Raw genomic sequence first — 15,715 nt, 5'->3', positions numbered from 1 at the left:
ACTTCCCCTTGCCATGCGTTGGCACACACACAAAAAAAAGTTTACATAAAGTTTGACATAATGTTGTATTTTAATATTCAAATATATTTTATTTTGTTTTTTATATTATAAAATATTTCAATAAAATGTTAAAATATAAAAAATTTAAAAGTATTAAATTAAACGGATATCAATTAAATTAAAACTAAATTTAATTTAAAAATATAAAAAGTAAAATGCTAGCAGTTTTTAAACATCCCACTTGTCAATTCGTCAATACTCTCTCCTCCACTTTAACGTTGTAGCCTTGAATGACACCAGGAAAGTCACGCAGAATCTAGAACAGCTTCCCTGTCCTCTGGCCTCAAGAGGACACGCTCCAAATCACCCTCAGGGCGTCTCCAACAACCCCCACCCCGCAACCCTCCAAACGCCCTAGCTTCCCCCTTTCTCTGAGCTGTCCCTTAATCACTCCTCAAAAACCTGAATATGTAAAACTGCCTAAAACTCGCTCTCATTCTAGGCCTCGCAGCTCTCAGAAAACAGATTCTTCCGTAAAAAATGGCCTCACTAAAGTTTCTGTACGAAAATAACGCAGAAAACTCAGCCAAAAGCCCAGAAAATGTAAGATTCCGAGATCCCTACCAGACAAAAATGTCGCTGGTGAGGCCGGGACTAGCCTCGCTCTTAGGCAGTCACGGACTCCGAAAGGAAGGTTTTTCGCGCACTATTAAAGCAGCACAAACCTGCTCCTTGAAGACGATCAGATCTTTCTCTCGCGCTGCCAGTCCCGCTGAAACTCTAAAAGTCGGTGTTTCCAAAACAAACCCGATAAAAGGACATCCTGCGCCCTCTTGCAGCCGCCTAGAGAAGCACGCTGCCCTGGGTTCGGGGAAGGAACATTCTTACTTACAGTTTAGCGGTACCCGCGCGCCCCCTGGCGGTTCTCTCGTGAATCACTGAAATTCTCAATGGCCCACATCTATAAGCTTCTGGCAGGAGTGATACTCTGCTCCATCCATGCTTGCTCTCTTGGCCAGAACTTGTCTGGCATAGAGAACAGGAAAACCTTCATGATTTTGAGACAGATGAAAAGGATTCACTCTCATTTATGCCTAAAGGACAGAACTGACTTCCAATTTCCTTGGAAAAGAGGGAATACCACCCAAAACAAGATGACTCAAGGCTCCTGTTACCACCCTCTGATGCTCCAGCAGATCATCAACCTCTTCAACACAGAGAACAGCCGTGCTGCTTGGAACAACGCCCTCCTCGATCAACTACTCTCTCGCCTTGATCACGGCCTGGAACAACTAGAGCAAATGGAAGATGACAATCTGGCTTGTGCCTATTTGGGAAGTGTTGTCCGGAAATATTTCCAAAGAATCCATCACTATCTCAAAAAGAAGGAATATAGTTCCTGTGCCTGGGAGGTTGTCAGAGTAGAAATTGTAGTGTGTCTTTCCCTTATATAACCATCCTCAAAGAAGAGTCAAATAGAGAAAAAAGTCCCGCTTGTGACACATCTTAATCAGTAACATTATTGTTTGATTTGACCCCCAAAGCAATCTCACCTCACATTTCCACACATGCTGAAAAATATTTGAAATGGAAATCATGAAGTATCAAAAATATGTTTAGAGAGACTATGATTATTTCATTGAATAAATGTTTTTATAGAGTAATTTCTTAAATTTGATGAAGTTATTGGGGGCCATTTGCTGTTCCTATGTGGGAAGTTTATTTTTAACGGAAAGGTTTTTAGGATAGTCTGTTGTTGCACACTTTGGTCAGCTAGCTGCTGCAACAAGTGAACAGCAAACTGTCAGCAATCTGATCCTAAGAGAAATTTAAGTTTCCTTTATATCAGAATACAATACAGGCACTCCTGATCAGATGAATCTTCTGATTGGCTCTCCTCTAAACAGTGATTCAGTGTCCTAAGTACCGGTTATTATCTGGCTTTGGCATTTTCAACATATGATTTCAAATTTCTCTGTAGTTGTTCAGTTTTTTTCTCGTCAACAGGAAATGGAGTAAGTATGGGGATAGCATGGGATGTTTTCTAAGGCCAGGTCAGTACAGGGCAATGTCACTTCTGCTCACATTAGTTGGCCTGAGTTGATGCTCATAGGAATCCAAGTGCAGAGAAGTTAGGAAATGACTCCGTGACTAGTGTTAGAAAAGTTCACTGAATGAGACCACCTTTTACTTTACACTAATTACAATAATGACATTCTGGGTGGGGAAAAAACAACCAACGTTCTTGTCTGCACACAGTTTTTAAGAAAACAATCTGAGGCAAATTATGATTCCATAATATCAACTTAGGTATATTGACTTAGCTGTCACTCATTAGAGTTCTAGCATCATTGATTCCGAGAGAAGGATTCAGGTTGATTCCCAAACACATAGGCTACTGAGGAAAATATCCCCACCTGTAGACCCATTACAACTGGTTTCCTTTTTCCCTGGGGAGACAAGAAAACTATGATCAGGCAGCTCCTTGCAAGTTCTTGAGGATCACTGAACTAAAAGTGAGAGTGAGTGAGTCTTCCATTTAAATCCTGGCCTGTGATTTTCATCCTAATCTTCTGAATACTAAAAATGCAAATTTGAAGAAAATACTCCTGCAAAAAATATCTCATACAACACTCCATTAGAAGTTCCCTTGTAGAACCATGAAGAGTTTGTAAAGTATCTTTAGATTATTGTCCTCTCACATCACATGTAATAATGTATGTTGGTATTTAATGTATGTTGGTATTATTTATCTTCCTATTATACCATGATTGTTCCCTTCATGAATACTGACTGGGCTCCTGAAATGATAGGGGCTGGACTAGATGTCTAGGAATTAAGACAGACATCTTGATTTGATGACAGGCATCAGAGAGTTTCTCTCCCTTTAGGTATTTTACAGATTCCTGGGAAATATTCTGAGGAGAAAAGAGTTCAGGTCATGTCTTAGTCTACTCCCACTTCTTCTACAGTATAGCAAAGACTGGGTAGTTTGTAAAGAGTAGAACTATATTTCTCACAGTACTGCAGTCAGGAAATCCAAGATCAGGGTGTCAGTGTGGTCGGGTTCTGGCAAGATCCTGCTTCAGGTCTCACACTGCAGAGTCTCCTGTAACCTGACAGGGCAGAACAGTGAGGGGTTTATCTCAGACATCTTTTATTAGGGCCCTAATTCCACCTGTGAGGCCTCCATCCTCCCTAATCAGCTCCCAAGGACCCACCATATAATAGCATCACTTTGGGGTTTAGGACTGCATAATTCGAATTTTGTAGATCCTCAAACATTCAAAACCTAAAGGTCTTTAAAGCTGCAAGCCTGGCATCTGGAATTAAGAGTAGAGTGTTGGTGAGTAAAAAAGAAGAATGAGCAGGGTGGCAGGAAAAAGGGAAGACCAAGGACTCAGAATCCAAACTCTTGATTTTTGACCTGAACTAATGCTCTAATAATTATATGACAGATTTTGTGTATCAGCCTGAAATGGAGTCCACCATCCCATGGAAGAGGATGAAAATATAGGAGGCAAATGATTTTTCATCTTTTTTGTGAGGAGTCTCCAAAGAATTTCAGGATAAAGGTAGTAACAGCCTCATCTATAGAACCACCAAGAGTAACTGGGTAAACGTCTGGTTGCTGTGAGCTGTGTGAATCATGGCAAGTCTGAGTTTAGATACATGGCTCTGTATCTGACACCAAGCTATTTCTTGTCTATTATGACATAGTAGAGGGCAAACTAGAGATGAGGCCATCCATGGGAATTTATTATGGTCCCAGGGAAAGGTGAAAAATGTGCTGCATTTGCAACTTGAACCACTAAGAGCCCTTAAAGGAAAGAGAATCCTGGTGATTTGAGCAACAAACTCAGTAGAAGTAAAATGGAAATATTAGCCATTTTCTATTGTAATCCCAGCAAATATGGCCATGATGAAGCAAAAATACTTTGGTGATTCATACATGCCTTCCAAAAGGACAAGAAAAATCTGAGATACTGCTTTAGTAAAAAATATCTGATGGATGATTACACTGGGCCTGGTGCTGAGGATGCCACAGAGAGTAAGACAGAATCCAGTTACAACACAGCTGATTTGCCAAAGATGGTCACATACCTACTGTTTAAAGTTTGGAAGTTTGAGGGCTGAGGCAACTTAAAATCCACTGCAAAATCAAAAGAATTCTAGAATAAAGTTGAAAGTTATTCCATTCCACAATAGTTATCAATATTCAGTTCTCAATTACCTGCAATGATGGCTTCCTTTTGCTTATAAAGAATAGACTTGGGGAGTTCCTGACATGTCTCAGTGGTCACGAACGGGACTAGTATCCTTGAGAATGTGGGTCGATCCATGGCCTCACTCAGTAGATTAAGGATCTGGCATTGCCATGAGCTGTGATGCAGGTCGCAGATGAGGCTCAGATCCCCACATTGCTGTGGCTGTGTTGTAGGCTTGCAGCTGTAGCTCCAATTCGACCCCTAGCCTGGGAACCTCCATATGCTGCAGATGCGGCCAGAAAAAGCAAAACAATACAAACCAAAAAATTAGACTTGGATTGGAACATCTCTCTGAAAGTCTTAGAGATATCTGATATTTCACAAAAATAAAGACTCAAATTGATGATTATTTCTAAATCATGCCTTTTCTTTGCTCCCATGGATACAAACATTAGCTTTTAGGGCTACAAAAAAAATCATGCTACTACAATGATGTGTAGCATTCCAAAATTCAACCCTATCCAACAAAATCTTAGTCCTTGGTATTCATTTTCTCTTTGGGTTTTCTTCTTTGTTACAAGAGCAGTACAGACATTGGGTTCACTGAAAATCAACAAACTGTATACACAATCAGTACTACAACCTATGGTGACATGACAGCTCTTTGGAAGAAGTCTCCTCCATCATTTGCTTGATCTCAAAGGCATATTGTGAGGGGTGGCTTTTACTTACTTATGAGCTGCAATTGGCTGTCTTGTGGATGTTGCTTATATTTGAACCTCAGTGTCATTCAGACTATGGGAGTTAAATACAAACACAGATTTCTTTTGTACATTAAATACAAAGATGGTTACATTTTATTATTTAATTCCTCTAAAGTTGTTCAATACATCAAAAATTATGTCAAGTGCTAAACAGAAAAAAATTGAAAATATCTATATATTGGAGTTCCCATTATTGTGCAGCAGAAACGAATCTGACTAGGAACTGTGAGGTTGCAGGTTCAATCCCTGGCCTCAGGCAGTGGGTTAGGGATCTGGTGTTGTGAGCTATGGTGCAGGTCACAGACGCGGCTCAGATCTAGCACTGCTGTGACTCTGGCATAGGCCAGCAGCAACAGCTCCGATTAGACCCGTAGCCTGAGAACCTCCACACGCTGCAGGTGTGGCCCTAAGAAGACAAAAGACAAAAAAAAAAAAAAATCTGTATATTAGCCAGTGAAGTTAAAAAGTATTTTCTAATATGAAGTAAATTTAAAAGTACCAAAAATAAATATTAAGAAAATAATTTGTCTTTCAATGATTGTGACCAGTTTTGAATGATTTTTAATTTATCCATATTTTGTTAATATTATAAAGTATTTATATAAATTTTATTTGAAAATGTAATTTAATAATTCTTACTATGTAAGTCAATATATTATACTAAAAGTCACTCTGCCAACTTAGGTTGCAAGACTTAGTTATAAAGGTAAATTAAAATTCAATAGCTTTTACATTTCATTTATAGCTTAAAACTTTTTGTCATTTTTACTGTGACTGAACATAAAGAGTAAGCTTTGTACTTTCTTTTTCTATGGATAAAATAGAGATATCCATGGATTACACAAATAGATGCACAGTGTATCTGTGATGACAAAATTTTATGGGGCACAATCAGGGGAAAAAAATCTAAAAAGGCTCTGTAGAGAGAGGAAGGGAAGGCAATAATGAAAAAGAAATGGCTGAGAAATGTTGCCCTAACCCATTTGGAGAGTGCAAGGTGAAAAGCAGAAACAAAAGTGGAAAGTAAGAGGGAACATTCAGAAAATGGAAACGAATGTGTTCCTATTTAAGACACAGGTCTGAGGGAAGGTCTTCAGACATCCTAGAGAGCAGGGTCACAGAGTCATCCACCTCAGCCAGGACAGCAGCATCTGCAAGGTCCCCAATGGCCCCAACCTCAGCCTTCCTCACAGCCCTGGTGCTACTCAGCTGCAATGCCATCTGCTGTCTGGGCTGCGACCTGCCTCAGACCCACAGCCTGGCTCACACCAGGGCCCTGAGGCTCCTGGCACAAATGAGGAGAATCTCCCCCTTCTCCTGCCTGGACCACAGAAGGGACTTTGGATTCCCCCAAGAGGCCTTGGGGGGCAACCAGGTCCAGAAGGCTCAAGCCATGGCTCTGGTGCATGAGATGCTCCAGCAGACCTTCCAGCTCTTCAGCACAGAGGGCTCGGCTGCTGCCTGGGATGAGAGCCTCCTGCACCAGTTCTGCACTGGACTGGATCAGCAGCTCAGGGACCTGGAAGCCTGTGTCATGCAGGAGGCGGGGCTGGAAGGGACCCCCCTGCTGGAGGAGGACTCCATCCTGGCTGTGAGGAAATACTTCCACAGACTCACCCTCTATCTGCAAGAGAAGAGCTACAGCCCCTGTGCCTGGGAGATCGTCAGGGCAGAAGTCATGAGAGCCTTCTCTTCCTCCAGAAACCTGTGAGACAGATTCAGGAAGAAGGAGTGACAGACACCTGGTTCATCGTGGAAATGCTTCTCACTGACTAACAAGCCCACACTTCGTTCTGTGCTGCCATGTCACAGCCCCTCATTTGTGCTGTTGTCCTGCCATGAACTTAATCAATCTGTCAAAGGTTTTCAGAAATATTAAGCAAAATCCTGTTCTACTCTTTAGGCACTGGTTCCTTACAGATGCCCCTGATGATCTATGTATTTATCTATTTATATATTTAAATATTTATTTATTTAACTATATAGATTTAAATATTTTTTATACTATGTTCACCTTTACACTGTGAAAGTTTAAAAATACATTCTTTGTATTTAGTCAATTATTTTCTTTGTTCATTACATTTTTATTATAGAAAAATTCTTGTATATATTTATTATTTTAGAAAACACATCTATACACACACATAATGGTATACTAGTCATCCATAAAAAAGAAGGAAATAGTGCCATTTGTACAAACTTGGATGGACCAAGAGATTATCATACCCAGTGAAGTTAAGTCAGAGAGAGAAAGACAAATACCATATGATATCACTTACATGTGGGATTTAAAATATGACACAAATGAACTTATTTACAATACTGAACCAGATTCACAGACATAGAGAACAAATTTATGGTTACCAAAGGCAAAACCTGAGTGAGGGAGATAAATTAGGAGTTTGGGATTAGCAGATACAAACTACTGTATATAAAATACATAAAGAACAAATTCCTGCCTATAGCACAGGGAAATGTACTCAATATCTTATAATGAACCGTAATGAAATAGAACATGAAAAAGAATATATATATGAATTCATATATATAAATGAATCACTTAGCTATAACCAGAGACCAACACATTGTAAATCAGTTATACTTCAATAAAAAATAAAATATCAAACAAGCAATTAGTCAAAATGTTTACTTTCCTGAAAAACCATTCCACCACATCTGATTGTAACCTGAAAAAAGTATGGATAGTACAGAAAACTACTCATTACTGTGTTATCCAAGTTATAAGTAAAAAGCGACTTCCTCTAAGTCAGGTTTTATGCTGCCCTCAGGAAACAGAGGTGAATGTAAGAAGTTCAACTGTACTTTCTTTTATTTTTGATTTTTGTAGAGAAACCAACCTAAAACAATAAACATAATTAATATTAGTTACATAAGTGTTATACTAAGAAGAAGTAAAAAAAAAATTTCTCAGCAGAAGCTAGAGTAAGACATGTCAGGAAATAAAATCAAAAGCAGTAGTCTCCACATTTAAGTGGCCAACATTCAAGTGCAAATATCCTTTGGAAAATAGATTTTTGAGTTTGCAATTTACAAGCATTTCCATTAACTGAAAGCCATGGAACAAAAGTAGTCATGTGTAAAGAGTGACTAAAATGAGACAGGACTTAACATTGACTCATGGAATCTTCAACGAGTAAAGGGAGGAAAGACCCACCAAGGAAACAGAGGTAGAATGGGCATAAGTTAACAGGATAAAGGGGAATGGCAATAAGAGCCAATTTAAAAGACTAAAACTGCTCTCAAGAATTGCTTCATTCCAAATGTGGATTGAAACTGTCCAGTATATCAGGAAAATAGATGTCATTGGTGATCTTTGTGAGAGCTGGTTTGATGGAATTAATTGCCAGAAACAACATTGGAGGAAGGGTGAATAAATGTTTGACATTATATATAGAAAATATTGAAAGATGTGAAAGATTTGCCTTGTGAAATGCAGAAGAGAAATGGAGTGGGAACTAGAAAGAATTATGGACTTTTTTCTGCATAGTTTTCTCCTTTTAAAATAATTTATCTCTGGGTGGATTTCATGTATTGGCAAATAATATTAATAAGTATTATATTTATTTAAAATCATGATATATTTATAATGATCATTTATCATCCTTTAGATTAATAGGATGTTGAATGCCAGTAAGCTTCTCTGTGTACTGAAGCCATCCACTACTTAGAACTGACCTTAGTGAAAGCTGATTTGATGGAATTAATCAGCAGAAACCATACTGGAATAGGTGAAAAGGTGCTAAGAGTACTCCAATTATCATTTTTTTCACCTGTGCAGTCACTTTACTTCTTTCACCATCATCATAGTCAGATTTATATTTGTTTTCCTTTTACTTCAGTACATCCAACTATAAGGACAGCTTTCTAAGAAAGCTGAATGGAGAAAGAGAAAAAGGTGTATTGAAAATTATGGAAAATAATGATACAGACCCTTTATATTTCCATTTTTACTTCCCTATTTTGTTAACTAAGAGATAAAGGTCAAATAGAAGCTAATTCAGAATAACAAGACAACCCTGGCCCAGAAAAATACTAGGTTAAAAATGAACATATAAAGTTTTAAAGACTCTGAAACTAGTCAAGCAAAGATGGAAAAGTTTTCTAGTATTATACACTGGATTTACTGCCCTACATTTTCAGTGTGAAGCTGAGAATCATGAGTCAAATAGGCTCAGTAGAATTGTACTGACTGAATCTAGGGACAGCTATTAATTACTTCAATATAAGTTTCTAATGTCAAGTAAATCATCACTGAATCTCGGTGGCCAGCTCACAAACTAAACAACATAGTAAGTATTCAACACTTTAATGAATTGAGCTCAGTATCAAAATCAACACAATAAAATAAAATCCCTTTAAGCTAAAAATGAAAAAAAGCTACTTTACACAAACATGTGCTTCCTGTGCACATATATGCATCACACACACACAACACATGATGCATAATGTTGGCTTGTGTCATCTGGAAGCTATGGAAATATTTGACACCTGAGCATCCAATGAAAAGAAGAGAGGTTGTTCACAGAAACACTCTTGGGTCTGGGGCAGTTGATTTTTTGGGGGGACAAAAGCAATTACCCCTCATGAAAGTTTTGCTAAAAGTTGAAAGTGGGATAAGCTGACTCTGGGAGCACATTAAAGAGTGAGAGAGTTAAAGTTCAACTGGAAGATGTGTAGCTATGTGTGCTACACATCATGTGAGATGAAACATGAGCTGATGGGTGAGGGGAGATGGAGTGGTAAAGGATAAATATGTTGTAGATCTTGGGATAAGAACTGAAACACACTTGTGAAGAAATCAGCCAGGGATCTGGGGACTAGCCTGAAAAGCCATTAGTAGGAAAATGTAGAAAGAGTGAAAAATGCCAGTTGCATTTCTGGTTCTGAGGCTCCAGTGAAGCACTGCCACCTGGTCATACTTTTTGTACACAAAATCTGAGAATATTATTCACTAATAATTCTGTCCTGGAGTTACTGTTGTGTATCAGCAGGTTAAGAATCTGACTAGTATCCATGAGGATGCAGATTCCATTCCTGGCCTTGCTCAGTGGGTTAAGGATCCAGTGTTGCCACAAGTTACGATGTAGATCTCAGTCACAGCTGGGATCCTGTGCTGCTATGGCTGTTGTGTAGGCTGGCAGCTGCAGCTCTGATTCGCCCCCTAGCCAGGGAACATCCATATGCCACAGGTGCAGCCCTAAAAAGCATAATAATGATGATGATGATAATAATAATAATAATAATAATGTTTTGAGCAATTAATATGACTCCTATATAATGATACGATTGTGAACAAAACATAGACCGTTTTCCTAAGGTCTGGTAAATCTTTTCTTAAGAGGACAAGTTCAGAGGAATGAGGTTGATTGGCTAACAAACAAAATAAAGAGGTCAAAACCAGAGCCCAGGAACAGAGGCAAAATTTTGTTCTTAGCAAGGAGAACTATTTGCATACTTTTAACTCCAACCAAGAGACTTTTCTCATTTGAAAGCTTTGAATTCATTTACATTGAAACACCTGAAGTTTTTTTGGCAAATTAAAGTTAAATTGAAAAAGCAAAAATAATAATTAAATGGTTTATGTATTCTAATCTATTTAGAGCATACATAATAGAAAGCAAAAAAAAAAAAAAAAGAATAAAGAGTATACAAGAACACCCAGAAAATGAAAAATTACAATGTTTTATATTTAAGAGACATTTACAGAAAGGACTTCAGAGAAAGTAAGGGCCAAGACTCACACAGACACACACCTCATTCAGGCTACCAGCATTGCCAAGATCCTCAATGCCCATCCTGTCTGATAGCCCACGTGGTGGGTAGCTGTAGTATCATCTGTTCCCTGGGCAGTAACCTGCCTCTGGGCCATGGACAATTTCATAGGAATACCCTGATGCCTCTGAGACAACTGAGGAGGATCTCCCTAATCTCCTGAGTGAAGGACAGCTCTGGGAGGTGGTGGATGGCGGCCAGCTGCAGAAGGCCCACGAGATGCTCCAGCAGACCTTCCTCCTCCTCCACACAGAGCACTCCTCTGCTGCCTGGGACTCCACCTTCCTGGACAAGCTTTGCTCTGGACTCCATCAGCTGCTGGAAGACCTGGACTCCTGCTTGGTGCAGGTGATGGGAGAGGAAGAATCTGTCCTGGGAATATCAGGCCCTATATTGGCCATGAGGAAGTACTTCTGGGGAATCCATTGCTACTTGAAAGAGAAGAAACAGAATGACTGTTCCTAGGGAAACTATCAGAGTGGAAATCAGGAGACTCTTCTCTTCATATTCAAATTTGTAGGGAAGATTAAGAAATAAAGTAAGGGATCTGGAAATGGCACTCTTTAACTATCACACAAAGTCATACTCCCACATGTTCAGTCATTTTAAAAAACTCTCATTTCTGCTTACTCTTAGAATGCATTGGGTTAAATCATTCAAAGTTGTGTTTAAATGTTGCTCTTAAGTGTTTATCTCTAAGGGCATCATTTCTTTAGAGATAACCTATAGTGATGTTATGTATGTTTTAATGTATTGGGGGAATTTCTGGTTTCCCATTCAACAGGTAACAAGCTTGGAAGTAGTCTTTCCCAACTTCATATCAACAACAACAAAAATGCAGAACAAAGTGAAAAACAACTCTTCTTAGATCCATCAGAGAATCGAGGTCACAGTGCAAGCTGCTGCCCTTATAACTGTGGAGAGAGGGGGATGCAGAGATCACGGCTTAGCTGGAGCAGAAGTACAGGACAGAAATCACAACTGAAGCTAGTATTGGTAAGAACATTTAAACTTTACCTGAAGAACTGTTGGAGATCCATATGGATGTTTGAGATTTAAAAACTGACTGCAAGATGTTCAGTCTTCAGGAGCCCCATACATTTGTGAATCTTACCTGCAGGACCTCACCAGGTTCTCACTGTGGAGATCAAAGAAAAACCTCCTGGGGCTTTCAGCATAGGAAGGAAAAAGAAAATCATTTTGAACTACTCTCACAATGTTCTTTTCCCTTTAACAAAGGCTGCCCTTAAGAGAAGCTATTTTACCAGAACCTAACCCACCTGGGGGAAGGGAAATACACAACTCTAACCCCTCTAACTTTCCTGTCTCACCTAATAGGATGATTTAAAAAATCCGAGAAGTATTTGTGAAGGTCATAGCCCATGAGCACAGATTCAATAAAAGATGGAGACATTATCATAGGATTATAGAACATTTTCCTTCTTCTATACGTAACTATTATGTCAACTGGGTTCCTATAATACAGGAAATGCAAATGTCAGACTTTATTTAAGAAGGAGTCTCCAGGGCAATCCAAGGACATAAGATGAGACAAAAGCATAGGCATGAGAGGAAATTTTAGCCTCTGACACCTATAGCTACAGCAAACAGTAAACATAGCCCAACTCCTAGCAAGATAAAAGTAAATCCCAACTCTAAATATCAGTTTTCCTCAGTTCCTTTTACCCAGTATATCATGTACAGCTTTCAACAAAAACTTACAAAGCATATTGAAAGGCAAAAGACACAGTTTGAAGAGAAAGAGCAAGCATCAGAAGTAGACTCGGATTTGGCAGATATTTTGGAATTATCAGACCTGAAATTTAACAGAACTATAATTAATACATTGAGGGCTCCAATGTATTCATATACTTGTTCATTAATTCATTCATCTACTTTATCTGTGTCATACTATATACGGTGGTTAAAATAGTTTTGTTCAGATAATACCATGTTAACATTTATAATATCTTAAATGTGACAAAATGTCCATTTTTTAGTCAAATTATTTTCTTGTTTAACTTATGAAATTCTTTCTCAGAAAACTTCTTGTAATTGTTTATTTTGGAAAAAAGAAATAGCCTAAATTTGCAACCCATATTGAAGAATGGATGATAAATTAAAATTACTTATTTTTTCCAGTTGGTTATATTTTAAAATAGCATATTTCTATGCCAGATTATGTGACTATTCTGGGGATACAGAGGCAAACAAAGCAACTGTGGACACCTATTCTCTTGGTACTTTCACATTTGGAAAGAAAAAGACATAAAATAGTAACATGCTTAATGAATTTCAATATTGTTTCATCTTACAATGAGAGATAAACACAAGGATTCTTTCACCAGAATCTTGAATGAAGGCTATCAAGAATGAGGCAAAAGCAGATGTGCCCTATAAAGTGTCTGAGAAAAATCCAAAGGCAGACATCCCATTGGTAGATGCATCTGCTGATATGGAACCTTCAACAATGTATATCTGGAGATATTAATTTGCAATTGGGGCAGATTTGCAAATAAAGACATGATAATTGAAGTGTTTATTTTTGAGCAGAGTTTAGAATGAGAAGACAATCTAAAGCTTATGAAGAAGTTTAAATTTTAGGGCTAAAAGACAAGGAAAGACTAAAAAGGTAAAAGAGATGGCATAGCCAGTCCAATCAGGAGACAACCATGGAAAAAAGATCTTCAGAAAGTAATGAATAAGAAAACACAGGGCTTAAAAATTGAGCAGTACCTTCAGGGAAGGGTAGGGCTAAACTATCCAGAGGATTTGAAAACACAGATGCCTTTAGTGACTTTAGTAAGATCTGGTTTGGCAGAAGAGTAGAGCAGAAACTAGACTGCAGACTGAAGGATGAATAATAGTAGTGTGATATAAGTTGTTTCCTTTATCTTTTTATCTAGGTCAGTCTTGCTAGAGTTCGCTAGAGTTCTATATATTTAATAAACTTTTTTTTAAACAAGTTCTTGGTCTTTGTAATTTTTTATATTCTATTTTCCTTAATTTTCTACTATCCTTATTGCTTCCTTCTATTTATGTTTAATTGGTGCTTCTATTAATAGCTTGTTAAATTATAAGTGAAGAATGTTGATTCTGGACTTTTCTTCTCCTATAGCATAAGTAACTAAAGTCACACATTATACTTTAATTCTGCTCTAGTAGCTTATTACAAATTTTGATATGTTGTATTTTCATTTACTTGAAAATAGCTTCATTTTTCCTTTGGGATTTCTTCTTTGCCCCATGAGTTATTTAAAAGTGTGTTATTTAATTTCCAAATACTTGGGGATATTTAAATATCTTTTGTATTTATTTATTTATTTTGCTTTTTAGAGCTGCACCCATGGCATATGGAAGTTCCCAGGCTAGGGTTCGAATCAGAGCTGTAGCTGCTGCCCTTTGCCACAGCCACAGCAATGTGGGATCTGAGCCGCATCTGCAACCTACACCACAGCTCACAACAACACCAGATCCTTAACCCACTGAGTGAGGCCAGGGATTGAACCTGTATCTTCATGGATCCCTGGTTGGGTTTGTCAATTGCTGAGCCACGAAAGGAACTCCCCTTATTTTTTATTGCAGTTAAAGGACATACTCTGTCATTTCAGCTCTTTTAATTCTATAGAAATTTGCTTATGATCCAGAATATGATCTATATTTACAAGTGTCCTGAAGAAAGCTGAAAAAGATATACACAAACACACACACACACGTAGACACATATAGTTTGCTTTTGTTTTTTTAGATGGAGTTTTCTACAAATGTCATTTAGTTTAGGCTGGCTTCTACTGCTTTTCAAGTAGTTTCATTTTTATTCTATCCATTAGGTCATTTACTGCAAAGAAGTGTTGATATCTTCAACTGTAATTGTGGATTTGTGTATTTATGCTTTCAGTTTTGTTAGTTTTTGCTCCATATACTTTTATTCTCTGTTGTTGGATATGTACAAATTTAGAACAGTTATATCTTTATGATATGCTAGTCATTTCATAGAAATTTAGAATAGTTATATCCTTAAGATAAGTTAACCATTTTTTTTCTTTTCTTTTTTTTTTTTTTTTTCTGTCTTTTTGCCATTTTCTTGGGCCGCTCCCGCGGCATATGGAGTTTTCCAGGCTAGGGGTCGAATCCGAGTTGTAGCCGTGGGCCTATGCCAGAGCCACAGCAATGTGGGATCCCAGCTGCGTCTGCGACCTACACCACAGCTCATGGCAATGGCAGATCCTTAACCCACTGAGCAAGGCCAGGGATCGAACCCGAAACCTCATGGTTCCTAGTCGGATTCGTTAACCCCTGAGCCACGACGGGAACTCCTCTTTTTTTATGTCCAGCAATTATTTTTTTCAAGTCTAAAAATGGCTAATATTGGAGTTCCTGCTGTGGCTCAGTGGGTTAAGGACCTGATGTAGTCTCTGTGAGGATGCATTTCAATCTCTGGCCTTGCTCTGTGGGTTAAAGATTTGGTGTTGCTGCAAGCTGCAGCACAGGTCACAGACGTGGCTTGGATCTGGTGTTGCTGTGCCTGTGTAGGCCCACCTGCAGCTCTGATTTGACTCCTAGCCTGGGAAGTTCCATATGCCACAGGTGAAGTCTAAAAAAAAAAAAAAAAAGTCTAATATCAATACAATTATGTCAGCTTTCTAACAAGTCCATGGTATAATTATTCCATCTTTTAATTTTAACTTATTATTATGTTTTTATATTTAAAGTGGGTTTCTTACAGATGGGGGAAACTGGGTATGTTTTGTATATTTATTTGTATGCCCTAAATCTGAATTCTTTATATTGCATAGGAAGTTATGTTGCCTTAGCCCTCTACACTCTGATCTTTAAATAACAGGTATGTGACCTTTGACAAGTCAGCTCTGTAGTAACTGGACCCTAGCTTATCCTCTGTGGTATCCTCGGCACCAGGCCCAGCATAATCACTCAACACATAATTTTTAC

At 38.3% G+C, this 15,715-nt stretch overlaps 2 protein-coding genes across 2 annotated transcripts; both read left to right on the top strand.

Moving 5' to 3' along the window:
* On the top strand, nucleotides 951–1,454 carry IFN-DELTA-8 (interferon-delta-8). The gene has a single exon (NM_001164847.1). The coding sequence runs from the start codon at nucleotides 951–953 to the stop codon at nucleotides 1,452–1,454; it is 504 nt and encodes a 167-aa protein (NP_001158319.1).
* On the top strand, nucleotides 6,138–6,683 carry LOC100153325 (interferon alpha-2). Its single transcript, NM_001130219.1, has one exon. It carries the CDS (start codon nucleotides 6,138–6,140, stop codon nucleotides 6,681–6,683), a length of 546 nt encoding a protein of 181 aa, NP_001123691.1.

Source organism: Sus scrofa, chromosome 1 (assembly GCF_000003025.6).
Source record: "Sus scrofa isolate TJ Tabasco breed Duroc chromosome 1, Sscrofa11.1, whole genome shotgun sequence".
Lineage (NCBI taxonomy): Eukaryota > Metazoa > Chordata > Mammalia > Artiodactyla > Suidae > Sus > Sus scrofa.
Note: the sequence above shows the minus strand (reverse complement) of the source record. Positions and strands in the feature narration are given on the sequence as shown.